The sequence below is a fragment of the Magnolia sinica genome, chromosome 6, assembly GCF_029962835.1.
Source record: "Magnolia sinica isolate HGM2019 chromosome 6, MsV1, whole genome shotgun sequence".
Classification (NCBI taxonomy): Eukaryota; Viridiplantae; Streptophyta; class Magnoliopsida; order Magnoliales; family Magnoliaceae; genus Magnolia; species Magnolia sinica.
Window position 1 is genome coordinate 71,206,966 of NC_080578.1, and position 27,427 is coordinate 71,234,392.

Sequence of the window (27,427 nt, forward strand, 5' to 3'; positions counted from 1 at the left end):
GCCTAAACCTAGGTCTATTTGGCCCATAAACTGCTGAAAAACTCCACTAAAATCCTAAAGATCTATCTTTGAGCAGAACCGAAACTGAAAATTTACCTTTCCAACAATCTTCCTCACTCTAGCGAGAAGAATTCCAAATTGGTAATATACCCCCTACTGAACCTACTACATCTAAATGCTCCATTGCTTCTGATGCCCCCCTCCCCATAAAGAGTTAACAATGCTCTGATCAATGGCCTGCAATTTAGTCTCTTGAAGTGCAACAACCTGCGCCTTGTACCTCTTACAACTATCCTTAACTAGGATCTGCTTTCGCGGGCACCCCAAACCCCTAACATTACAGGAGAAAACCTTCATTGAAAACCACCTTCAGCTGGGAACCCTTCGTCTGCAATCGCCATTGCAACTACCGATTCTTTTGCCACTTCAGAATCTTGATCAAACCTTGCCAATTCTCTACTATTGACTTGCTTATCTTCCTGCTCTAGTTGTGGCTCTATCTGTCTGCCCGATTCCTCCACAAACTCAAACAAAGCCACATAATCTTCCAACCCATCACCAAAAGTCACCCCAACCATCCATAAAATCTCTGCAGTAACGATTTTAATTCATTTCATACCATAGGCCATCGAAACCTTCATGTTTTGGCTGTCTGACTGAAACCACAGCAAAGGTGTCATCTTCAGACACTACCAGGAAATTCTCTGACGTCGCTAGAGCCATCTGATTGTTGACCGCAAGTGGCAGCCATCTGATTGTCGATCGCAAGCGGGGCCACTATTTGCACAATAGAAATATCTGGAATCTCCGTCTCCAAAGCTTCCCTTCCTACGTCCCGAGATTGCGTCGCCAAATTTGAAGCTACCGATACCGCCATTGAAGCTTCATAAACTTAAAAGGCTTGATCTAGCATGAAAGGGGTCTCCTCAAAACCCTTTGGACGAGTCTCATGATGCTGAGTGAGGCCACTCGAGCAAGTCACGTCCGAGAAGCCAATCTGTTGTTGGTGGCATGTAGCCGCATCTCAATCCTCACACCTTGGGCCTCCCTGTCCTCCCTAAAGACCACCAATGGACCTATTTCCACCTCCGCATGCTAGCCAATTTCATTTCTGGCTGAGATCGTGAGTTCTTTAATTTCAACCCCAACCTTCCTACAGAACCCTACTGAGAAATGGTCAGGATACTGACTAAAGATGGTAATTTGAAGGGGATTTTGGTCACACGTGCCACCCAATAAGTTAGGATGGGCACGTGCAACAAAAGGGATAAGAGTCCCACATGAAATGGATTCCGTGCGTTGATCCACATCAACTAAATTACTTGCCCTGTGTCCTAGATCTCTCGCATCCTCTCTTTCCTTCACAATTAAGTCCTCTGACTCCGCCGACTTCTAAAGAGACGCCACCAAACCTGTCACTTGCTCATTTGATCCCTTTGGCAAAACGAGTCACTGGCCAATGGGATGAGGGCACACTCTTTCAGTAATTCCCGGTGGTCCGTAGGAGCTTGCACATTGTGCATCTTCATTAGTATCCATAAAGACCACCAATGGACCAATTTCCACCTCCGCATGCTGGCTGATTTCATTTCTGGCTGAGATCGTGAGTCCTTCAATTTCGGCTCCAACCTCCCTACGGAACCCTACTAAGAAATGGTCGGGATCCTCACTAGAGACGGTAATTTGAAGGGGATTTTGGTCACACATGCCACCTAATAAGTTAGGATGGGCATGTGCGACAATAGGGATAAGAGTCCCACGTGAAATGGATTCTGCATGTTGACCCGCATCAACTAAATTACTCAACCCGCGTCCTCGGTCTCTTGCATCCTCCCTTTCCTTCGCAATTAAGTCCTCCGAGTCTGCCAACTTCTAAAGAGATGCCACAACACCTATCACTCGCTCATTTGATCCCTCTAGCAAAACGAATCATTGGCCAATGGGATGAGGGCACACACTTTTATTAATTCCTGGTGGTCCACTAGAGCTTGCACATCATGCATCTTCGTTAGTATCCTTCTCCACCGCCATTAGTGTCACGCCCCAGACTCAGTGACTGGACTCACAAGGAACCTGATAGCCGGTTCCGGCCGCAACAGCCTTCGTGGTGCCTCGTTCTCGGCTCCTGGCACCCATTCACCAGGTTCCGATCCTGGAATCCCACAAGGAGGATTTATAACATAAGTCTGAATCCAATAAGAGCATCCCCAAGATCATAACATAGTAACCACAGATAGTTACCATAGGAACACATCACAAAAATCCACTAAGAATTAAAACTTTGATACAAGGTACGGTGCTCAAGGGAAATACAAGGTCTGAACAACGGTGACTCCAAAAGGTCCTCATCATGCTCCAACGCTCCTTCTCAGCTACTGCGGCCGCCTAGAATCACCTGCACGCATCAATCGTGCATAAGCTTATAAAAAGCTTAGAGGGCGGTGTCAGTGTGTGTAATACCAGTGCCGGAAAGAAATATCAGAGAATGCAGAAGCTTGGCATGAACCATGAACACTATCAATGCCACTAGCCATACCAAGGCTAAGCTATGACAATCATGAATGCAATAAGCCGTACCAAGGCTATGCAAAGAAATACATAAGTACTGGGCGTCATACCAAGGTAATGCACAAAAGGCCTATATAGCCAATGCCAATGCAATGCAATACATGCCAGTCCTCATATCAAGTCCACAAATCATATACAGTTCCACTATAGGGAAACCACCGGGGTCAAATACACTGTCAGCAGACTGCCGCTCTCCTAGCCGCACAATCTAACGAGCGTAAGAGACCTCATTACCCGCCTGTGTACAGCCAATCACCAGCAAGGCACGACGGTAGCGGACCCATTCACGAGCTGGTCAAACTCAGCCTAGCTATTGCCCCCTAATTCAGGCGGGTAAGGCCACACCCTATCTCAACCGACCACGCTACAGTGGGAGTTGCAGCCTAATGGTATAAGGCACTCGGGCACTCATGTTTTCCACTCGGTCTCGGCGTTGAGGCGTCTCCTGGTACCATGAAGGTTTAGGAGCTTTCACCCAAGGACATCCTAAGTGCCCTAAGTGCTCAAGAGATATTTCCAGTGTCCAATACGGGCATCCACGATACTCCTGTGGAGGCTACGGCCCTAATGAAGCAAGGGGAAATATAAACTATGTAATGCCAGATGCATGAATCACGCATACCAGTCATGCATCAGCTCCAAGCATCCTATGTGCTCAAGAGGGGAACTCCATCCCTCTGGGAAGCTATAATATCTTGCCCAATGGCACAACCATGACCACATACACACAATGCCAACCAAGCACACAATGATGTATATGGGTCATGAAGATGAACAAGATGGGTTATGCGGCGATGTACGATGTCATACTCTTCGCCTACCCTAGAAGGGACTAGGTCTAGGTACTTAGACGAATTTCCATAAGGAATCAACCTCTAATGGGGGCCCAATAGCTTGGGGTAGCCCATGAGACTAGATAGATAATGGCATGGGCCTAAATAATAAGAATGAGCCTAGCAATGGTCTATGGTGGACCTTTAACCACTCATAGAAGCAAGAATGGGCCTAACAAGGGTGTAGAGGGGTACACCAATGTGGGCATTCAACCACCATTGTCCCCTGAAGGCGGCCCAATAATAATCTACCAAGGATCAAGGCCCAAAGCCCAAACATCACCATGAATAAGAAATGGACAGCCATAACATTCCGCATACATGCATATTGGGCCTCAAATAAATGGCCCAAGGCCTATTCAATATATAGGTCCAAAGGGCAACATACATAGCCCAACCCATGTGCAATACTACGGGCCCTTAAGGGAGGTTAGGGCCCAGCATAAGGGTTACCAAATCCGTATATTGTGGTGGGCCTAGTGGGCAGCCCATTACCCCAACCACATGGGCAATAATCATGTTCTAGCCAAGCAAGTTGGGCCTACATTCTAGCCCAAGGATATAGTTGATTTGGTGGGCAACCAAGGCCCAACCATTTGTGTAATCTAGCTCACTAACCCAACACAATATCATAGAGAAATCAGCCCAAGAGTCCACTAGGCCTATCTAGAAAGTTCCAGCCCCATTTGGGCCTAAAGAGTCCAAAAATCTAGATTACATACATGGACCCAAATAACCCAACTATGGTGGGCCTCAAGAGTGCATTAATCAAGCCCAAAATCCAGGAGATTAAAGGCATGAATTTATCACCTCAAAACCCTCACAATATGGTGGGTCCCACTCCTTAAACTCCAACCCAAAAACAATACATATTTATGAAAAATCTTGATGGATTTTTCAGCCCACTATCTGATCGGGCCTGCTGGAGCCCAGTAAATTAAATTCTGTTTGGGACACAAGTCCAAATGGTCCAGCAACAAGGTCAGAGGGTCCCACCACATAGGGAGTGAACCAAAACATAAAGAATTAGGTGGGCCACACTACTGGACCAAAGTAAAGCAGCAGCCCACATGGGGCGTCCCACAATGGGCTGGATGTCCAGCCCTATTCCAAGGCATAAGGTGGGCCCTGCCTTGGACATTCCACACCAAGGTGGACCACGTCCAAGTGGACCACATAAAGGATGGACGCATGGATGAAATACTACACCGAGTTGGGCCATATCATGGTGGGACGGCCAGCCTTGCTGGACGTCAACACCATGGACGTCCGGCCAGGTGGGCCGGTCCAACCACTGCACTCAAATCTCCAGTGGCCTGAATGGCCCCAAATCTTGTAGGTGGGTCCCAGCAAGGGTGGACCACCTCAAGAATAAATTTCAGAATTTATTAAGCATGCTAAGTATTTTTAAGAAATAAGACAGCAATACATATCAGAAAAATCTGGTTGTGCAGAAATCTTGCGGTCCCTATGTTTGGGATAACATGGAGTGGGCCTAAACCTACCCAAACCCTTGGAAAATTTATGGGAATGGTGGTCCTACTCATGGACAACAAGTGCGGTCCACTGGGGTGGCCCACTTATTCCAGAAAATCAGGTAAACATGCACATTTCCACCTTGCTGTGTTGCTGAACTGTCCAGAAATTTCTGGACAGTTGGCCTACTTTGACCCATCCCATAGGCCTCAATCATGGGAGATAGGGTGTGGGCCCCATTCTACATCAAAGTGGGATCCACACACAACAAAACCCGTAAAGAAATTCCAGACCCATGAGTTCACTCAGACCTCCATGAAAAAACCATTTTGGAGGCCACCCAAACCATGCATGCATGGTGGGCTTGGACGTCCCATCTAGCTAAGGGTCTAAGATGTTGCTAACCTGTCCTTGGTGGGCCACATATCATCAGAATACACAGGAGAAAAATAGAGAGAAATGGAGAAAGAAGAAGCAAATCGGCCATTGGTGGAAGGTCTCACCACTAATGGACCTTCCACTCCATAATCCACACCATCCACTATGTATACACTTACATGCAAGCTATTATGCATCAAGATAATTTGTTGGAGGGTAGGGACACCTTCCCTACATGCATGCAAAGGCCTAGATGGCCTATGAGATGCAAGAAATGAGAAGGTATCATGGTGGGTCCATGGAGAATGGCCCACCATGGAAGGAAATGAGTAGGATCTAGGCCCATGGCCTTCATCCTAGGAGCCATGTAGGACCTCCACCATGGATTGGTGGGTCCTACATGCTTCCATGCAAGCAAGAGAAGAAAAGGAAGAAGAAGAAAAGAAGAAAGTCTTCTAGAGTGCACCCACCTTCAAGATCCACTTTCAACTTCAAGTCATAGACTCCATAGATCCAAAGGTGGGATTCTAATGGTGGTGATGGTGTTAGAAAGGCTGGATTGGAAGGAAGAAGAGGAGAAGGTTGCTGGATTTTTGGGAGGGAGGTGGACGTTCCATCCTTGCAAGAGAGAAAGAAGGAGAGAAATGAGAGAGGAGAGAAAAAGGAGGGGTGTTGTAGAGAAGTAATGATAGCAAGTGTAAGATAATCATACTTTCTTGGGAAGAAAAGCAATGATTTCCCTTTTGGGGAAGAAATCCCATAATTGCTTGTAAGAGAGATAGTTGACTAAAGCTCTCTCTCTCTCTCTCTCTCTCTCATGGGAATTGATGCAACTAGGTGGGCCCACCTTGAAAAACGTGTAGGGCTAGGAAGTAGACCCCACCACATGATAAATGGCCAAGAAATGCTCGGGTTGAAATCACAAGATTTACATGTCAAATTTATGCATGAGACGCGGCGTTGGAACCGCGGCTTCGATGCGGACGCGATGGCATTGGTTTCGGATCGATCCGGGTTGGGTCTACATGACGCGACTCAAGGATGACCGCAGACGCTATCCACAGGTCGTGGGTCGCCGGAATTCGACCGGTAAGACCGCGAGACATAGGGAAACGAAATGGATACTCGGGGTAGGGTCTTACAACTCCGCAGCAGCAGCAAAGACCACATCAGAGGGGACAGGCACCTCCCCCACAGGCCCTGGGTCGAGTATATATTGCCACACAGCAGGTGCAGGGTCAGGATTTGTAGTCTTTAGGCTTGCTTCCCTTGCCAGCTCAGGGCAGATTCTACGCCGCCTAGCAGGACCCGCAGTCGTCTTCTGGAGTAGTTGAGGGTATTCTTCCTATCTCTGCTTGTGTTGCTCATGTTTTATTTGATTCTGGAGCTTCTCATTCATTCGTGGCCGAGGAGTTCTGCCGATCGACCGGTCTTCTGTCGGAGTCCGCAGTTTTGAGTCGCCTCTGTTCATCTTGTCCTGTTTTGGTTGGTGAGATGTTCCTGCCCGCCGACTTGTTTGTGTTGCCGATGGCCGAGTATGATGTCATCCTGGGTATAGACTAGCTTACCGAGTACCATGCTATCTTAGACTGTGCCGCGAGGACAGTCACGTTCCATATTCTCAGCTTGCCGATATTCCAATTCGTTGCCGAGCCCAGAGTAGAGCCACTGTCGAGTTTGTTGGCTTGTATCTTTGAGTCTATAGCAGGGTGTATTGAGCAGCTACTGCGTCGCGTCGACAAATAGTTTCAGATTGATTTGGTGCCCGGTACTGCGCCTATTTCAAAGGCCCCCTACCGGATGGCACCAATGGAGTTGCGGGAACTGCAGGAGCAGCTGGATGAGCTCCGAGAGTTGGGTTTTATTCATCCTAGCAATTCGTCGTGGGGCGCTCCGGTATTGTTCGTGAGGAAGAAGGATGGCTTGTTGAGGCTCTGCGTTGATTATCGTGAGCTCAACAGGGTCACTATTAGGAACAGATACCCGCTTCCCAGGATTGATGATTTGTTTGACCAGCTGCAGGGTGCTCAATTCTTTTCCAAGATAGACTTGCGCTCTGGTTATCATCAGATTTGGGTCCGAGAGGACATACCAAAGACAGCTTTCCAGACGCGCTACGATTACTTTGGGTTCCTAGTCATGTCTTTTGGGCTGACCAATGCGCTCGCCATGTTCATGCAGCTGATGAACGAGGTCTTCCGGCCCTACCTCGATCAGTTCGTAGTTGTATTCATTGATGATATTCTTGTGTATTTGAGGACCCGGGAGGACCATGAGGAGCACTTGCTGATGGTGCTCGAGACCCTCCGTGCCCACCAGCTATATGCAAAGCTGGAGAAGTGTGAGTTCTGGCAGGAGAAGGTGAAGTTCCTCGGTCATGTGGTGACGAGGGAGGGTGTCGCTGTGAACCCCTCGAAGATTGATGCAGTGCGTCAGTGGGGCCAACCCACAAACGCGTCCGAGATCCGTAGCTTCCTTGGTCTAACGGGTTATTATCGACGATTCATTGAGGGTTTCTCCCGTATTGCAACACCGCTGACCTAGTTGACGCGAAAGGGCGCCGAGTTCGTCTGGAGTGACGCCTGTGAGGGGGCATTTATGAAGTTGAAGGACCGCCTCACGTCCACTCCTGTTCTCGCTCTTCCTGATGGGAGTGATGGTTTCGTTGTTTTTACCGATGCCTCAAGAGTTGGCTTGGGTGTTGTTCTGATGCAGCACGGGAAGCCAATGGTGTATGCCTTGCGCTAACTCAAGGTCCACGAGCTGAACTACTCCACGCATGATCTGGAGCTAGCAGCAGTTGTCTTCGCACTGAAGGTGTGGAGGCATTATCTCTATGGGGTCAAGTTCGAGCTCTTTTCCAACCATAAGAGCTTGAAGTATCTGTTTTCGCAGTCAGAGTTGAACATGCGACAGAGGCCATGGATGGAGTTGTTGAAGGATTATGACTTCGACCTTCAGTACCACCCGGGTAAGGCAAACATGGTGGCGGACGTGCTCAGCCGTTAGCCACGAGGCCTGGTGGCACAGATGATGGTTCGTGAATGGCAGATGCTCGAGGATGTATCGGAGTTCGACTTTGAGTTCGGTTTGCATTCTTCCATTGTTCAGCTTTCGAGCTTGTCGATTCAACCCTCTGGTTGCTAGGGTGATCGAGGCTCAGCAGACGGAAGAGTCACTTCAGGGATACCGAGCAAAGGCAGCATCCGTGGAGCAGTCAGACTGGCTGATTGGTTCCGATGGTGGACTTCGCTATAGAGGCCGATTATGTGTTCCGGACGTGCCAGAGTTGCGTAAAGATCTGATGACTGAGGCACATCGATCGAGACTGACCATCCACCCGGGCTCCACAAAAATGTACAGAAATATGAGGAGGCAGTACTTTTGGTTTGGGATGAAGCACCAGATTGCTAGCTTCGTGGCCGAGTGTGACACTTGCCAGCGTGTCAAGGCCGATCACCAGAGAGCCCCTGGTCCCTTGCAGCCGTTGAGCGTTCAACTGTGGAAGTGGGAGCACATGTCGACTGATTTCATCATGGGCTTGCCGAGGACTCAGCGCGGTCACGACACCATCTGGGTTGTCGTCAATCATCTGACAAAGTCGGCACATTTTATTTCGATGCGTGCAACCTGGACATTGGATCGGCTTGCGAAGGTATTCATCGAGGAGATAGTGAGACTGCACGGCATTCTGGTTTCGATCGTTTCTGAGTCTCTGACCGAGACCCCAGATTTACGCCTCAGTTTTGGAGGAGCTTTCAGCAGGCGATGGGGGCTACTTTGTAGCTCAGCACCGCTTATCATCCACAAATAGTTGGGCAGACCGAAAGGGTCAACCAGATCCTTGAGGATATGCTCAAAGCCTGTGTGATTGACTTTGCGGGTAGTTGGGACGAGCATTTGCGCCTTGCCGAGTTTGCGTACAACAACAGTTATCAGACGACCATTGGCATGGCTCTTTTTGAGACACTATATGGCAGACCGTGCAGATCTCCTAGCTGTTGGACCGAGATTTGAGAGCGTCATCTCTTAGGTCTCAAGCTTGTGCAGCAGACATCAGAGGTTGTGGATATTATCAGGCAGAAGATGCGCACAACTCAGAGCCGGCAGAAGAGTTTTGTTGATCGTCTGCGTCGAGCCCTTAAGTTTGCAGTTGGGGACATGTTATATCTCAAGGTCTCGCCCATGAAGGGTGTGGTTCGGTTTTGAGCGAAGGGCAAGCTTGCCCCGAGATTCATTGGACCTTTTGAGATTACCGAGCGCATACGGATGGTGGCCTACAGGCTTGCCTTACCTTCAGAGTTGTCCGAGATCCACGATGTATTCCATGTATCGATGTTGCGGAAGTATAGGTCGGGCATCATTCTAATGATTGATTGGCAACCCCTTGAGGTCCGTGAGGATGCTTCTTACATTGAGCAGCCTATTCGTATCCTCGATCGGAAGGAGCAAGTTCTCAGGACCATGGTCATTCCCCTGGTGAAGATGCAGTGGGGTCATCATTCGGAAGCCGAGGCTTCTTAAAAGCGCGAAGCAGAGATTCGCGAGCATTATCCCCATTTGTTTGTTAATTGATTGTTATATTGCTTTATGTATTGCCTTCTCCTGTGATTGTTGATGAAATGTATGATGATGTTTATGCATTTCCTTTTGTCCTGGTTTTGGCAATTTCGAGGACGAAATTTCTTTGTTGGTGGGGAGAGCTGTAAGACCCAACCCCAAGTATCCATTTCGTTCCCCTAGGTCTCGTGGTCCTACCGGTCGAATTCCGGGACCCGCGACCTGTGGATAGCGTTTGCGATCATACTTGAGTCGCGTCATGTAGACCCGACCCAGATCGACCTGAAACCTATGCCATTGCGTCCGCATCAGCACCGCGGTTCCAACGCCGCGTCTCATGCATAAATTTGACATGTATATCTTGTGATTTCAACCCGAGCATTTCTTGGTCATTCATCATGTGGTGGGGTCCACTTCCTAGCCCTACACGTTTTTCAAGATAGGCACACCTAGTTGCATCAATTCCCAAGAGAGAGAGCTTTAGTCAACTCTCTCTTACAAGCAATTATGGAATTTCTTCCCCAAAAGGAAAATCATTGCTTTTCTTCCCAAAAAAGCATAATTATCTTACACTTGCCATCATTACCTCTCTACAACACCTTCCCTTCTCTCTCCTCCCTCCTTTCTCTCCTCCTTTCTTTCTTACAAGGGTGGAACGTCCACCTCCCTCCCAAAAATCCAGCAACTCTCCTCTTCTTCCTTCCAATCTAGCCTTCCTAACACCATCACCACTATTAGAATCCCACCTTTGGAGGTATGCAGTCTACAACTTGAAGTTGAAGGTGGATCTTAAAGGTGGGTGCACTTTAGAAGACTTTCTTCCTTTCTTCTTCTTCCTTTTCTTCTCTTGCTTGCATGGAAGCATGTAGGACCCACCAACCCATGGTGGAGGTCCTACATGGCTCCTAGGATGAAGGCCATGGGCCTAGATCCTTCTCATTTCCTTCCATGATGGGCCATTCTCCATGAACCCACCATGATGCCTTCTTTATTCTTGCATCTCATAGGTCATCTAGGCCTTTGCATGCATGTAGGGAAGATGTCCCTACCCTACAGCAAATTATCTTGATGCATAATAGCTTGCATGTAAGTGTATACATAGTGGATGGTGTGGATTGTGGAGTGGAAGGTCCATTAGTGACGGGACCTTCCACCAATGGCCGATTTGCTTCTTCTTTCTCCATTTCTCTCTATTTTTCTCGTGTATTCTGATGATATGTGGCCCACTAAGGACAGTTCAGCAACATCTCAGACCCTTAGCTAGATGGGACGTCCAAGCCCACCATGCATGCATGGTTTGGGTGGCCTCCAAAATGGCTCTTTCATGGAGGTCTGAGTGAACTCATGGGTCTGGAATTTTGTTAACCTATCAAGGTAGAACCCACATGTTGAATCAGGGCCATGAACCCTTTGATTAATTTGTATGGGCTGAAATATGGACAACCTATGTTGCTGTCCAGATTTCGAGCCCAGTTGGAGCATGAGTTTTGAGCTATCGTTTAGACCTGTTTGCAGGCCTTTCTATCCCAAATTTCTTTAGGGGGGTTTTGTTGTGTGTGGATCCTACTTTGATGTAGAATGGGGCCCACACCCTATCTCCCATGATTAAGGCCCATGGGATGGGCCACAGTAGACTTACTGTCTAGAAATTTCTGGACAGTTCAGCAACACAGCAAGGTGGAAATGTGCATGTTTACCTCATTTTCTGGAATAAGTGGGCCACCCCAGTGGACCCCACTTGTTGTCTATGAGTAGGACCACCATTCCCATAAATTTTCCAAGGGTTTGGGTAGGTTTAGGCCCACTCCATGTGATCCCAAACATAAGGACAGTAAGATTTCTGCACAACCAGATTTTTCTAGTATATATTGCTATACTATTTCTTAAAAATACTTAGCATGCTTAATAAATTCTGAAATTTATTCTTGAGGTGGTCCACCCTTGCTGGGACCCACCTACAAGATTTGGGGCTATTCAGGCCACTGGAGATTTGAGTGCAGTGGCTGGACCGGCCCACTTGGCCGGACGTCCATGGTGTTGACGTCCAGCAAGGCTGGCCGTCCCACCATGATATGGCCCACCTCAGTGTAGTATTTCATCCATGCATCTATCCTTTATGTGGTCCACCTTGGTGTGGAACGACCAAGGTGGGGCCCACCTTATGCCTTGGAATAGGTTGGATGTCTAGCCCATTGGATCGCCCAGCCCATCGTGGGACGCCCCATGTGGGCTGCTGCTGGACTTTGGTCCAGCAGTATGCTTTATGTTTGGTTCACTCCCTATGTGGAGGGACCCTCTGACCTTGTTGCTGGACCATTTGGACTTGTGTCCCAAACAGAATTTAATTTACTAGGCTCCAGCATGCCCGATCAGATAGTGGGCTGAAAATCCAACAAGATTTTTCATAAATATGTATTGTTTTTAGGCTGGAGTTTAAGGAGTGGGACCCACCATATTGTGAGGGTTTTGAGGTGATAAATGCATGCCTTTAATCCCCTGATTTTTGGGCTTAATTAATGCACTCTTGAGGCCCACCATAGTTGGGTTATTTGGGTCCATGTATGCAATTCAGATTTTTGGACTCTTTAGGCCCAAAGGGGCTGGAACTTTCTAGATAGGCCAAGTGGACTCTTGGGCTGATTTCTCTATGATATTGTGTTGGGTTAGTGAGCTGGATTAAACAAATGGTTGGGCCTTGGTTGCGCACCAAATCAACTATATCCTTGGGCTAGAATGTAGGCCCAACTTGCTTGGCTAGAACATGATTATTGCCCATGTGGTTGGGGTAATGGGCTGCCCACTAGGCCCACCACAATATACGGATTTGGTGACCCTTATGTTGGGCCCTAACCTCCCTTAAGGGCCCGTAGTATTGCATATGGGTTGGGCTATGTATGTTGCCCTTTGGACCTATGTATTGAATAGGCCTTGGGCCATTTATTTGAGGCCCAATATGCATGTATGTGGAATGTTATGGCTGTTCGTTTCTTATTCATGATGATGTTTGGGCCTTGGGCCTTGATCCTTGGTAGATTATTATTGGGCCGCCTTCAGGGGACAATGGTGGTTGAATGCCCACATTGGTGTACCCCTCTAGGCCCTTGTTAGGCTCATTCTTGCTTCTATGGGTGGTTAAAGGTCCACCATAGACCATTGCTAGGCCCATTTTTATTATTTAGGCCCATGCCATTATCTATCTAGTCTCGTGGGCTACCCCAGGCTATTGGGCCCCCATTAGAGGTTGATTCCTTATGGAAATCCGTCTAAGTACCTAGACCTAGTCCCTTCTAGGGTAGGCGAAGAGTACGACATCGTACATCGCCTCATAACGCATCTTGTTCATCTTCATGACCCATATACATCATTGTGTGCTTGGTTGGCATTGTGTTTGTGTGGTCATGGTTGTGCCATTGGGCAATATATTATAGCTTCCCAGAGGGATGGAGTTCCCCTCTTGAGCACATAGGATGTTTGGAGCTGATGCATGACTGTTATGCGTGATTCATGCATCTGGCATTATATAGTTTATATCCCTCCTTGCTTCATCAGGGTCGTAGCCTCCACAGGAGTATCGTGGATGGCTGTATTGGACACCGGAAATATCTCTTGAGCACTTAGGGCACATAGGATGTCCTTGGGTGAAAGCCCCTAAACCTTCATAGTACCATGAGACGCCTCAACGCCGAGACAGAGTGAAAAACATGAGCGTCAGAGTGTCTTCTACCATTAGGCCGCAACTCCCACTGTAGTGTGGTCGGTTGAGATGGGGTGTGACCTTACCCGCCTGAGTTAGGGGGCAATAGCTAGGCTGAGTTTGACCAGCTCGTGAATGGGTCCGCTACCGTCGAGCCTTGCTAATGATTGGCTGTCCGCAGGCGGGTAGTGAGGTCTCTTACGCTCGTTAGACTGTGTGGCTAGGAGAGTGGCAGTCGGCTGGCAGTGTATTTGACCCCCGTGGTTTCCCTATAATGGAACTGTATAAGATTTGTGGACTTGATATGAGGACTGGCATGTATTGCATTGCATTAGCATTAGCTATATAGGCCTTTTGTGCATTGCCTCGGTATGGCGCCCAGTACTCATGTATTTCTTTACATAGCCTTAGCACGGCTTGTTGCATTCATGATTTTCATAGCTTAGCCTTGGTATGGCTAGTGGCATTAATAGTGTTCATGGTTCATGTCGAGCTTCTGCATTCTCTGATTTTATTTTTTTTCCGGCACTGGTATTACACACACTGACACCGCCCTTTAAGCTTTCTATAAGCTTATGCACGATTGATGCGTGCAGGTGATTCTAGGCAGCCGCAGTAGCTGAGGAGGAGCGTTGGAGCATGCCGAGGACCTTTTGGAGTCGTCGTTGTTCAGACCTTGTATTTCCCTTGAGCATCGTACCTTGTATCAAAGTTTTAATTCTTAGTGGATTTTTGTGATGTGTTCCTATGGTCACCATCTGTGGTTACTATGTTATGATCTTGGGGATGCTCTTATTGGATTCAGACTTATGTTATAAATTCTCCTTATGAGATCCAAGGATCGGAACCTAGTGAATGGGTGCCAGGAGCCGAGAACGGGGCAACACGGAGGCTGTTGCGGCCAGAACCAGCTATCGAGTTCCTTGTGAGTCCGGTCACCGAGTCTATAGCGTGACAATTAGCGTCATCTCTACTCCTCTACGACTTTAACTTCGACTATTGTAGCCCCAACTTTTAGCCGGATTGATTTCCGAATTGGATTGAACTTTTGAATCTTAATCCAGATTCTTGCAAATTCCAGTTCTTCACTATCTTCCATTTTAGGATCGATTGCAACAATAGAGCCCAAACATCGTCCAATCTCCCGAAATATTTCCAAAGCCCATAACTCCATAGGGATATTCCAGAACTGAAACCATTTTTCCTCCCCGAAAATGGACCATTCCTCCCAACACTAGATACTGACGAATGTACCTTATGTCATCTCTAAATCCACTGCAAGGAATGTTTCGAGAAACTCACCACAAGTGAGATCAAGAATAAGCTTCCTTTAAGTCATTTTAAAATTATCTTCTTCCTCCACCCCTCTGCAATGGGATGCAAACCATACCAAAATATCCTCTTCTAAAATCCCAAACCGAACTTCGACAACTAAGCTATTATTGAAGGATATCATGGATTCTTCTAGAAGTTTCTTGTGAATATGCACTTTCGGTCCCTCCAATAATACAACTTCCATACCCATTTTTCTTCTGACTTCAAAGACTCCCCTGCCTCTGAGCCCTGTTTTAAATCTTGGTGTGGACTGTTCTCCAGCACTTCTTTGAAGGATCTTCCTTTTTCCTTACACCTCTGAGAACTATCTGTCCCTTGGCCCGTGAGGAATACGCTTTTTTTATTTAATTCCTTCATCTAACCTCTGACTTTCCTGAAACCACCCACTTTATCCCTTCCATGTCCTTAAGCTTTAGTCCATACCTAGCCTTTTGAAGGCACAATTTAGTCCCTCCAAACCTTCCTCCATTCAACGTTTGCACTGCCTTCTTAATATCCACTTCCGTTGACATCTGAACGAACGCGAATCCCGATCTCGAGGTATGACTACCTCCATTACTATTCATGCTTGCCCGAACACCCTTTCAAAGTTAACTGGCATCCACCCGTCTAGGAAACTATCAAAAAATAGTGTTGGGTATTCTGATAGCTTCCGCTTCCCTTTTTCGACACCAACACCCTCTGCTCCGCTAATGGTTGTTACCCTTTATCTACCAGCTGGGGATTTCCAACTAGTGATGACCGGAATCTCCATTCTCACCTTTAATCTCTCATAAAGAATAAAATAAAATAGTTGACTTATTTTAAAAGATTATTAAAGTCCCCACGAGTCTAAATCTAAAACATAAGATGAAATTCGATAGAAATTTTAAAAAGAAGAGAACAATTTAAAGAGATTTTTACTGGGAAATTCCTCAGAAGTTAGGATTTTACCAAAAATGCCTCTTCCAACCGAAATGTTAGGCAAGTGATTTTTGAGTAGTGAAATTACCATAATGCCCACTATATACTTTTTCCTTTAGAAAGTCATAAAGTGGGGAATTGTGGGGCCCACATCATATTTGTAAGATATCCAAGCCATCCAATAAAAGTAATCAACCATGATGTTCAAAAGAACCAAAATTTTGGTTGATCTAAACATAAGGTGAGCTACACCATAAAAGAAATAATATGCATCCCCTAAAAACATCAAAATGAACATGCGGCCCATTTGGTGATTCAATTAGAAAGATTTTTGGTTTGTGTGATTATCATGATTGGATGCATATGTTTACCAAGTTGGAAGTCATACACATACCATAAAAGAAATAATATGCATCACTTAAAACATCAAAATGAACATGTAGCCCATTTGGTGATTTAATTAGAAAGATTTTGGTTCGTGTGATTATCGTGATTGGATGCATATGTTGACCAAGTTGAAAGTCATACACATACCATGAAAGAAATAATGTGCATCACTTAAAAACATCAAAATGAACATGCAACCCATTTGGTGATTCGATTAGAAAGATTTTTGGTTTGTGTTATTATCATGATTGGATGCATATCTGTAACACCCCGTACTTTTCAGTACTCGGGTGTTATCATGAGGACCTAGCTTAGAATAAACACAAACCCGATTTATCTAAACAGCTTGATTTAACAGTTGGGAGTAATCTTCGCCCATAGATCATGACATCCAACCATCTGTCCATAGATCTTCAAAATAGGCCTTATACATCATCTAAGAAACCTATTTTAGGGGCTCATTCTCCCTAATAGATAAAATCTAGCCATCCATCCTAAAAATTTGAAGACTGAATTACGAGATACATCATCTATAAGCTTCATACCTGAGTGGAGAACAATACACCGCTAGATTGTGGGAACACCTATCTAGACTATAAATCCAACTGTTAGTACCCACTTGCACAGATATCAAACTCCTAGGACCATAAATGTGCAAATTCGAATCAATCCGCCCATCTAACCATCGAGGACACTTTTCGTCTACAGATTGAGCTACCCAACCATTGATTTGTAAGTTGGGCCATCAGGGGATTCGTAATAAACCTCAAAAGACTCATTTCTAGGAACTCAATTGGAATAAGATGTCAGACAACACTTGTTAGATTGACTAAGCCATACCAAAACCAGTTTCGGGACCTAGAGTCACTTGATCCACGGTTCATCAGCATCAAGACCCTCGGTAGTACAAATTGTTGCTTAAATAAGCATATCAACTATCCAATTGTGGTAGCCACCGTTAAATTCCCTCTAGAATAGGCAAGGGAACCGCAGAAAAACCTTGAGGATCAAATTTGGAAATAACCCAACTATCGAATAGACGGAAATCACAATTTGAACCCAAAAACAAGCGTTGTGTGGCCCATTTGTGTAATATAGTGGCCCAGGGCGACTGACCAGTTAGATGAACGGTTCTGATCGCGAGATAGGACCATAGATCGTCATCAGATCAACTGTGAATGCACCTGTTCATGTACTCCCGTGCCACACCACACCAGCCATCCCGGTCAAACCGGGTTGACCCGAGCCAAAGAATGGAAGCTCCTTTTGATTTTTTTTACCCTCCCACAAGCATGGGAGCGAACAACGTCTGTTTTCGTCGAACCATGGCCAACCATCAAGGACCCTCTTGATGATCGGAACCGTTCATTTTTTTGATCAAAACCCTGCAACTTCCACCTAATGATGCACACGTGTGTGTGCTCAGTCTCGAGCACAAGTCAAGCCGCGTACGAGTGATTTTCAAAAACGGAACGCTTCCGCCTCGCTGGTGATCCGAGTCAGGATTCCCTCCATCTCAGCCTTTGGAATGAGTCCATCCAAACCATCCATTCTCCCTGCGTGGTTTAGGGCTTCCCTTGCAGTATGAAAATAATAATAATAATAAAATAAGGAAAATAGCGGGCAGTTTTGTTTTACCAGCTGCACTTGTTGCCTGTTGCATGACAAAGCATCCAAGCCGTTATTTTTCATCCAACGGCTCTGAATGGGTTAGGGCAACACTATAAGAGTAGTGGGAATCAAGTCGGTCTCCCTCCCCATTCTTTCAACAGCCCTAGAAATCAGCCGATTCTTCGTTTGCGAAACCCATCAACTAAAACCTCTCCCAGCTCTGTTTTCAGATTCCTCAAGCTCCAGAAAGTGCATCTGAGCTGTTCGAAAGGCATGGATTGAGGTGTTACAGCTCGATCGGAGATCCACCATTAGGGTCAATAATCTTCCCCGCCGCATCTACTGGTGTTTCTGGGCGCGTTCGATCGAGTTGTCCAAGTCCAGAGATGGTTGGACTCTATAACAGAGAAAAGCAGGAAATGAAGAGGAAGATAGAAAAGAAGAGAGCCACTACTCGCGGTGGGTGTCGCACCGCACCGATTCCCGCTGAGTCGGTCTGAGTCTGCTGAGCCTGGTCGTCCGAGGGTGTTGCTAGACCTTCAGCAGATGAAAAGAGAGGGAAGAAAGAAAAGAGAAGCTAGAGAGGAAGAAGAAGATGAAGATAGAGAGAGTAGGGGTGGTGCGGCTACAACGGATCACCGTGTTGTCGTCCTGCCCACTGAGTTGCTGGTGAATTTCGAACTTGATTCGAGCCTGTCCAAGTTCATTGACTCACTGACCCATGTTTTGACAATTCGGGTCAAGTTTGAGGCAAGCCTGGGTCGGTCTAGGTCTTCCCAAAGAAGGATAGGGTGAGAGAGAGAGAGAGAGAGAGAGAGAGAGAGAGAGAGAAGAAAGTGTGGTCGTGTGAGTCGCGGGGTCACTGACTCGGCCCGACCGAGTCACTGGATCAATACGTGGGTTGTTGCCAAGTCCATGCAAGTCAGGTCAAGCTCTATCTGAGACCAGAGACCAAGGTATTCCGTATCGGCATCGGTGGGCAGCCTGAGCAGGAGAAGGAGAAGAAGAAGAAGAAGAAGAAGAAGAAGAAGGGCCACAGCAGGGCCGCAGCAACAGCCCGAGAAGAAGGAGAAGGACAAGAAGAAAAGGAAAAAAAAAAAGGTACGTACGCTTTTTTTTTCCTTTTTCTTTTTTTCATTTTTTCCTATTCCCCGTAACAATTGTTATGGTACCGTAACGGCCGTTCTGGGCTGTAACGGCCGTTACGGGCACAAAAAAGAGGGGGTGGCCGTTACGACCCCATAACGCGTAACGATCACGGCCATTACCGTTACGTATCGGCTATTATGGGCGTATCGTAACGGATACGAAACACCTTGTCAGACACTGCTAGACTTTGAAAAGAAGAAGAAGAAGAAGGTAAGAAAGAGAGGAGAGGAGAGAAATGGGGGTTAATGCTTGTTGCCGAGTCGACTCGGCTGAAACTCGTCGAGTCGAGTTGTAAGAATCGGGTCGGGTTTTGTTGAGTCCAGCAAACTTGTTGGATGTCGTGCTTTGAAAGGAAGCAGGGAAGAAGGAAAGAAAAGAAAAGGAAGAAGAGAGAAAGAGAGAGAGAGAGAGAGAGAGAGAGAGGAGAGTGGCAGATGAGTCGCAATCGGGTCGACTCAGTTGAGGAGTGCACGGGTCGTCAGTTTGGGTCGAGTTGGATTGAGTCTGGTTTGCACCTATGGTTGCTAGACACCCAGAGAAGAGGAGGATAGGAGCCGAGCTCTTCTTCAAAAGAAATGAGTCGCCAACTTGAGTCGCGTTGCCGTCAAGTTTGGGCCACAACTCACAGCGTTTGGTGGGCCTAGCTAGGCCCAGACTCGCTACTGGTTGGCCTAGAGAGAGGAAGAAAGAAGTGAGGAAGAAGGAAGAGCAGCGGTGGCAAGTTGATTTGTCGAATTCAGCCAAGTTCAGCAAGTGCGGCTGAGTTCAGATAGGTTCAACTAAGTACAGCTGAGTCGAGATCAAGTCCTGGGTCGGATCGACTCGAGTGATCAAGGATCCAACTATAAAGGCGCACACACTTCCTACTGACAATGTAGGCGGTTCAAAACATAAGGTGATGACTTCTTCCCCTTAAGCTTTCCGCTTTCAAGTTAGCTTAAGCGATAGTTTCCATTCTAATCTCGACTGATAATTGATATCTCTATTTCATGTTTACTTGCGCTAGTTATTAGAATTGATCTTCAAATTATATGCTTAACATGTATCTTGTATAAACACCTATACGTTGCACCTCAATATCTTCTCGTACTTGTGAATTATTGTGGAACTTGAATTGCTACATTTATTAGTGGAAAACTCCACTTATATATGTACATCTGGACTTGGGATATAACTTGATTGATTGTAATTATAATGGACCCTCAACCTAATGGCTACTTTGACTGATGGCTTAAATGGAATATTGATGCGTGCTTACCATCTTGTGGATCGTTGTCCCCACTGTGGCTTTGATTTGATATTTGCCCCATACGATTTCGATTGAGTATTTGCCATAAGTGGCTTGATGGATTATTTTGTATAATCCTGCAATGGTAAGTTCCACTCGTTGAACTATGATTTGCCACTAGTTGAGGAGGTTACCATAAAACATCTTAATGTTGGAGTCTCATGAGCCGGGGATGGTGTTATGGGACACTATGCCCGAGCTTTCGGCCTATGCTGAGTGACGAGCCCCCCATAGTGACCCTTGAGCTTTCTTAAATCGACTACTTGCAATTGGAATAATAATGGTTGGGCTAATCATGCATTCATGGCACTTGGGCATTATCGGGTGCATAGTTGACTGTTTGAAAGAACAGAGTGCCGTTCGAATGACCATTTTTGCATTTTGAATGGGTCATCGAATGGGTCTTCGACTGTTTGAAAGACTCATTCTCTTACATGAACGGACTGACTGTTTGAAAGGTTCATTCTCTTAAATAAACAAGTCAATTGTTTGAAAGATCCGTTCTCCCGCAAATTGAATGAGTCGACTATTTGAAAGACTCATTCTTTTGCTTAAATGGACAGATTGTTTGAATGGCTCATTCTCTTATCATGAATAGGTCGACTATTTGAAAGACCTATTCCCGTGCATGAATAAGTTGACTGTTTGAAAGGCCCATTCTCTTGCACAAATGGACCGACTATTTGAAAGGTCCATTCATTTGTCCAACTGGATGAGCATCCCTATTTGATGTGCATTCACACATCCATGCATTTAAATAAGATTGCATCATTAATTGTTTTGTATGCCTTATTGTATAAACAATGTTTAACTAATGCGGTGGTGTGTAATCTTGAGGAGAATTCATACTGAGCTGGTCACTTATCCTTTGAATATATAATCGTACGGGTAGTGCAGGTGGTTTAAATGATACTCATGTTCAAGTTGATAAGGAGCAGGGTACAAATGCCAAGGATGTACAGTTGTATCTGCCCAAAAGTAGCTACGTGAACTTGAAGTTCAAGACTAGTTGTAATTTATTTTGTTTCATGTGTTAAATTATTTCTTTTTGTAATTATGAGTATTGAGAAATTGGTTTGCATAAGCCCTATGAGAAGCCGCTCGTGTATTCTAATGTGTATACAAATTTCTTCATGCTTGATTTGTTTCTCTTCCGCTAAACTGCTAACTCTGAAAAAGAAAAGAAAGGGAAAATATATATATACCTGAAATTTGGCTATCATTAAAGGTTAACACTCGAGTTTTCAGAAAACAAATTGTACACTCGAGCTTCGAAAACTAGGGCATTACAATATCTTTGGCAGGTTGGAAGTCATACACGTACCACGTAGACCCCAAAAATTTTCTCACTTTCTTACTTGTCAAAGAAAAATAATCTATAAGGGTACTTTCATAACTTCCCACATCAAAAAGCACCATCAAGATATTTGATTCGTGGGAAAATTCTTTGGTAAACTTGGGATTTATGGGGAATTTTACCATAAAAATCCCCAAGTTGAATTGCAAATTGTAGGATTCATCTAAGAGGGATTCAAATCGTTTTGCCAAAGATTCAATTTAAATCCGAAATCATAGGATTTTAACAACTATGCATGCATACATGCAGCGGGGACAGGACTTCGGTGAATTGCATACTAGAAGTCCAATTTTAAGTATTTTGTCACAAGTAACTTAACTAAGCCAGTAAAGTCTTCTATGAAAATATTGTGGTTACTTCCATTGTTGGAATCTTAAATTTTCTTCCTAAAGGCATAGGTCTCCATTCTAAAACACAAATTCAGGCAAGGCCTATCAAAAGTGATGATAGTTCACTTTGTAACAAACATAATTGCAGGGAATGCTTCTTAAATCGAACTTCTAACTTTCATAAACTCCAGATGTGGCTACTAACTCCCTCAAAAATTAAATATCCTAGTTTGAATATAAAATCTACTTCATCGTCATCTAAGCCTTATCCTAACTAACTAGGGTCAGCTAGGGTTGTACACGAACCGAGTTGACTCGGTTAACTCGCTCGACTTGACTCGAAAAAGCTCTATTCGACTCGGTTCGAAATTGAGTTCGAGCCGAGTCGAACTAATTTTTTTAGCTCGAAAAAATTTCGAACCGAGTTCGAGTTTGCCCGACTCGACTCGAATCGATCTCGGATCGAACCAGTTCGGTGACTCTGTTACTTTGACATTGATGTTGCTCACCAAGTGTTTGATGAAATGACTCAACGAAGTGTCGGCTGGTGGCAAGGGGTATGTGTATGAAACAAATACCATTTTTTCTTGATTTTGATGTTTGCCTACAAGGTGTTTAATGAAATACTTGTAAACAGCTGTTGTTGTTTTACATACAGTAAGAAATTGAAAGTGCACTCCATGGGTTTGTGAAAATGCCGCATAGGCTCGAACTTGGCTCGAACTGGCCCGAGCTGCTGACCGAACCGAGCTGGCCAGTCAGGCTACCATACTAGACCTCCTTGGCATGAAACCAAACTAAATTTCTGATACATTGCTTCATACCTTAGTCTTTGCTCAATCACTCTTTCCTAGAGTTATATAATATGGCTCCTAAATTTAATCCCACAATAGTTAGTGCAACTCTGTCTCCTTTATTCTTATGAATAGGTATCACGGTACTTTTCCTCTATTCATCCGCTAAGGCCTGAGATGAATGTATCAGAAAATCAGTTTGATTTCATTCTAGGGAGGTCTACCACCGAAGCTAAATAAATAAATTAAAAATGAGAATTGAAACTAAATTGAGATTGGGAATTGAAAATAAATGACTCCATAGAAGAAGATATAACTGGACTAGAAATACAAAGAAATGTAATATTCACTAGAAAGATGATCATATGAGAACTGACAGAAACCATAGAAACATTACACTCTCTGGGAAGAAAGTACTTACTTCCATGGGCATATCAGCAACAAACAAATTTATGGCAGCAGGATTGAAACTGAAAGTGCTGAACAAATGGACATGGCATGAAAGTATCAGTCAATGCCACACATCTAAAACCATGCAGAATGTAAGAAAAGCAAGCAAACTAAAACAATGGATGTATTAAATTGGATATCTTCAAAGACGAAGGAAGGTAGTAGAAAACTAATATGAATAACAATTTGCAGTCTAAAAGTGACAAGAAAAGTAAGTACTAGTTCTACAGTTTCAAAACTCTCTCCCGCTTCTTTCCTCATTTCAACCATGAAGGAAGCTTAGAAACTAATTTTAAACTAGATGTAGAAATATTTTAAGGATAAAAACACAAAATTTGACCACGATTAATTGGAATTGAAGCTGAGTGATCATTTTGGGAAATACCCCAAGGGGTAAACCCTCGCTTTTTGTCATTTTTACTTCTTTTTGTTGTATTTACATGTAATGGGCCCTAATCCACCAAATCATGCTTGATTTGTGTTCAATTAGGGCATATTTGTTTGAGTATTAGCAAGGCAAGCTGACACTGTCCGGCAAACAACATTCTTACCAAAGAATGGCCCGTTACACCATCTAATAAATGTCCAAACCAGAAATGAATACATACTCGGGATCCTCCTATTTTCTTTTAGAATTTTTACCAATAATTTTTTAGATTTTTTTCCCAAAAAATAAAAAATAAAAGGCTATTATAGGGCTGTATTAGTTGATAAGCCGACCAATACTGTTACATAATACCTAGGTTTAGAATGTCGAAAAGAAGTGCAGGAATAATACCTATGAGACAGAACTAGCTGCCATACATATGGAATAAAGAATTCCTCAGGGTGACTCTCTTGCTCATATGTGAATCGTAACTGAGTAAACATCTGCTCAATTGCAAAATTTCCAAACCACATGTGAAAAGATTGCCAGTTATTGGAAAAGGAATTAAGTACTCTTATGTGATAATAGGATCCAGCTAACATCAAAATAAGCATTCACCTTCATCCCTTCACCACGCCATGATCGACAATTAATGATTATGACTTGGAGAACTTTCTCCACAGACCATTCACCATCCATTCGTTGAGCATCCATGCGACTATTGAAGAAATCCAATACCTATGAAGACAGTCACAAAGACATGTTCAGTTCCCAAGGAGATGAAATAGAAAGACACGCAGAAAAGTTGTACTCGGTTTTGGAGAGCACTAATTGCTAAAATGTTCAAATGAATGATTCAAAGGCATACAGTATAAATGTTGTCAAGCAGCTCAGTAAAACGTGGGTGATTCTTGAAAGGCTGAAAGACCTCCTGTCGGTGCATTATTGCATACACAACCTGCTCAATTGAATCAAAGAAGACCACATGAAAAAATGGCTGGGAAGGTTATTATTATCTAATGACATCATATCGAATAAGGTTATCTTGTACAATCCAATGAAGCACAATTGCAGACATCAATAATACACTAATCAGATGATACCTCAGGATTGCGAGGCAGGGCGTATGTAAGGATGGCATTTATGATTTCAAGTACAATTCTTAGGAAATCAGTGTAAATTTGCAACTCTGTCGACTGCAATGAAATCAACCTTCTTTTAGTATAAAAGGGATGACTACAAAAGCTGCGCAGAAACAGAAAAATAAAACTAGCATCATCAAGTTTGGGACAATGACCCCAATAAGCTAAACAGGATTGGCAAGCTTCCTAGAAGAAACAATCTGCTATGCCCTTGTGGCAGCCAGAGTTCAAAAACTCAACTCTACTCAATGTCTAGCCGGGGTCGGGTCAACTTGAAGATTCGACCAAGTCTTTAATCGATTTGACTTGATATTTTAATAATTAAAATCTATTTTTAATGCATATAAAATGGTTGAAAACAGCTAAAGTAATTAAAATATCAGAAACAAAAGACAGCCATGCAATGTAGTGCGGTGGCAGCATCTTACCTGCTTTGATAGATGAGATTGCTTCTTGGATTCTTGTATCATGCATTTTTTTAGTTTAAAAACAAAACATCATGGACCGGGCCAGTAACTCTGTCAAGTCATGATAAGTCGTATCAAGTCAGCCAACAACTCAAGCCAACTCGACAAGTCTTGTCCAGACTCAACTAAGTCACACAACAGGCAGTGAGTCTCCATGACTCGGCCAAGTTTCGAGTCGGTCCACTGAGTTTGAGAACTATGTTGGCAGCTTGGGAGAAAGCAAACCACATTAGGTGGCTTCTCAAATCAGAAGTGAGCAAACCTTATCCAACTAGGATCTGGGGTAGCATGCATCCCATTCAACAAACCCCTAAGAATTGCGAGCATCCAAATTGTCAAGGAGATGAGAACTAAAAAGGAATACCATTTCTTCTGCTAAGCTGCCCCCTTCTACTGAGTTTGCTTTAGCTTTAAGAATCTTATCATTCCTTAGTTCTGCTAATTTGGTATACCTGGAGAAAATTGCAGAACAAAATCCATGAAGCTCGTAAAAATAATAGTATTTTATTTTTTCCAAAAGTGAAAACTACACTCAGAAAACGATTAGTACAAAAATTTGCAACAGCCATGCTTGTGACCACAAACTTTTTAGCATAATAGGGAGAGAAGGCAAAAGGAGGCATCATACTTGCGAGAAAGCATGTCAAAAAGGCTGACCAGCCTCTGTGATGCATAGGCACTCAACCTGTGAACATGTGGTGCCATATTTGCCAAAGTTGCAAGGCAGTTTGTATGGAGATAAACATCCTGTTAAAAAATATCACACAGCAAAGTGAAAAAAAAAAAAAAAAGAATCTTTTGAAGAGATCATAAAATATTAGGAACTGATACTATATTTGACATCTCTAATACATATCTTTGGTTTAATAGAATGCCAAATGCCCCACCCATATCATACACTAGAAGGACCAGATTGGCATTTTAAAGAAGATAATAGAGTTTATGCTCAATAAGAAGACAGACAAAAGGCCAGAGATTTATGGAAAGATCCTGAAGTAAATTCTTCATCGCTAAACTATCTGCAAGCACATCCACACAAGGAAAAAGCTAGATTGATCCAATACATACCCGCAGCTTGGAGAGGTTGTACTTCATAGTCCTTATGAGTATAACAACCATCAGAGAACCAAGGGAAGTATGATGGAGAAGCCGCTCTTGGTACCATGAAACATTTGGCAGTATCTGTAAAAACAAAAACATACAAATATATAATGGCAATCCATCTAGGAGATACATAGCTGGAACTATAGAAGCTATTCTTACCTGCTTGTGAATGCCGTAATAATAGCAAAAAACATACAAATATATAATAGCAATTTAGAAGATATATAGCCAGCACTATAGATGCTAGTCTTACCAGTTTGTGAATGCTGGCATTGAAAGATGAATCCTGACTTAGTATAAGAAGGATAATCAACAACATATATATTTGATTAGACGTCCTTCTTGAAGCATTGTAAAGCGTCTCTAGAATAGGCATTAACTGTTGATTCCATTGCCACAGAAATACATTAGCTCAAATTGGCATACCCTGCCATAAATTTACATGATATACTGTGAAGATGTCTGCATTAGAAATCAACTAAGAAGAATTAGAGTAGAATAGACTGATAGTGAACATTATGCAGGACATTTAACTGCTCAATGACTCCCGGCCTGCGATTATACTAGTGCAAGCAAGTTTCTTGGGTAATGTTTCAATTTTCAAGTGATTTTATTGTCAACACAACAGTAATATAAATGAAACAATGTGCACCATTAAATAACAACACGAGTTGCAAATCTAATAACCTCAACCAAAATGGGTAATTGTAAGATGTATATACATACCAGTGTGTCCAAATCAGTTCGAACCAGGACATACTCCAAAAAATCAGAGTTCCCATGCAACAATGAATAGAGCAGCAGGACAGAACTTTCATCAGCCAAGCACCTGCAAAGTGAAATAAATTATGTCTTTAGGTGTTTAAGTGGACCTCATGAAGAAATAGATGAAACCAAACCATGCTGAGTTATCTTGCATTTTTTATATTTATTTATTTATTAATTCTTATCACAGGAAAGGTAAAAAGGGAGTCATTTGTAAACTGGACATTGAAAAGGCGTACTATCACGTAGATTGGGAATTCTTGAACTATATATTGAGCGGGTGTGGGCAAAAATGGTGATCTTGGATTCGGTTATGCGTTAAATCAGAAAATTCTCAATTTTGATAAATGTATCTCCGAATGGCTTCTTCCAAGCATCTAGAGGTCTACGGCAAGGCAATCCTCTATTGCCATATCTGTTTGTGGTGATAATGGAAGCTTTAAGTAAAATGAATGATAAAGGCATTGTAG

At 44.1% G+C, this 27,427-nt stretch overlaps 1 protein-coding gene across 1 annotated transcript in view; it reads right to left on the minus strand.

Moving 5' to 3' along the window:
• LOC131248852 (uncharacterized) overlaps positions 1-27,427 on the minus strand; it is a 68,679-nt gene that overhangs the window by 6,169 nt on the left and 35,083 nt on the right. The window contains exons 8-17 of the mRNA XM_058249330.1: positions 26,919-27,021; positions 26,446-26,571; positions 26,157-26,270; positions 25,717-25,835; positions 25,453-25,540; positions 24,583-24,675; positions 24,348-24,437; positions 24,098-24,217; positions 23,891-23,982; positions 23,084-23,141 (exon numbers count right to left, since the gene is read on the minus strand). Of these exons, the coding sequence (XP_058105313.1) occupies positions 23,084-23,141; positions 23,891-23,982; positions 24,098-24,217; positions 24,348-24,437; positions 24,583-24,675; positions 25,453-25,540; positions 25,717-25,835; positions 26,157-26,270; positions 26,446-26,571; positions 26,919-27,021 (1,003 nt within the window). The remainder of the gene's footprint in view (positions 1-23,083; positions 23,142-23,890; positions 23,983-24,097; positions 24,218-24,347; positions 24,438-24,582; positions 24,676-25,452; positions 25,541-25,716; positions 25,836-26,156; positions 26,271-26,445; positions 26,572-26,918; positions 27,022-27,427) is intronic.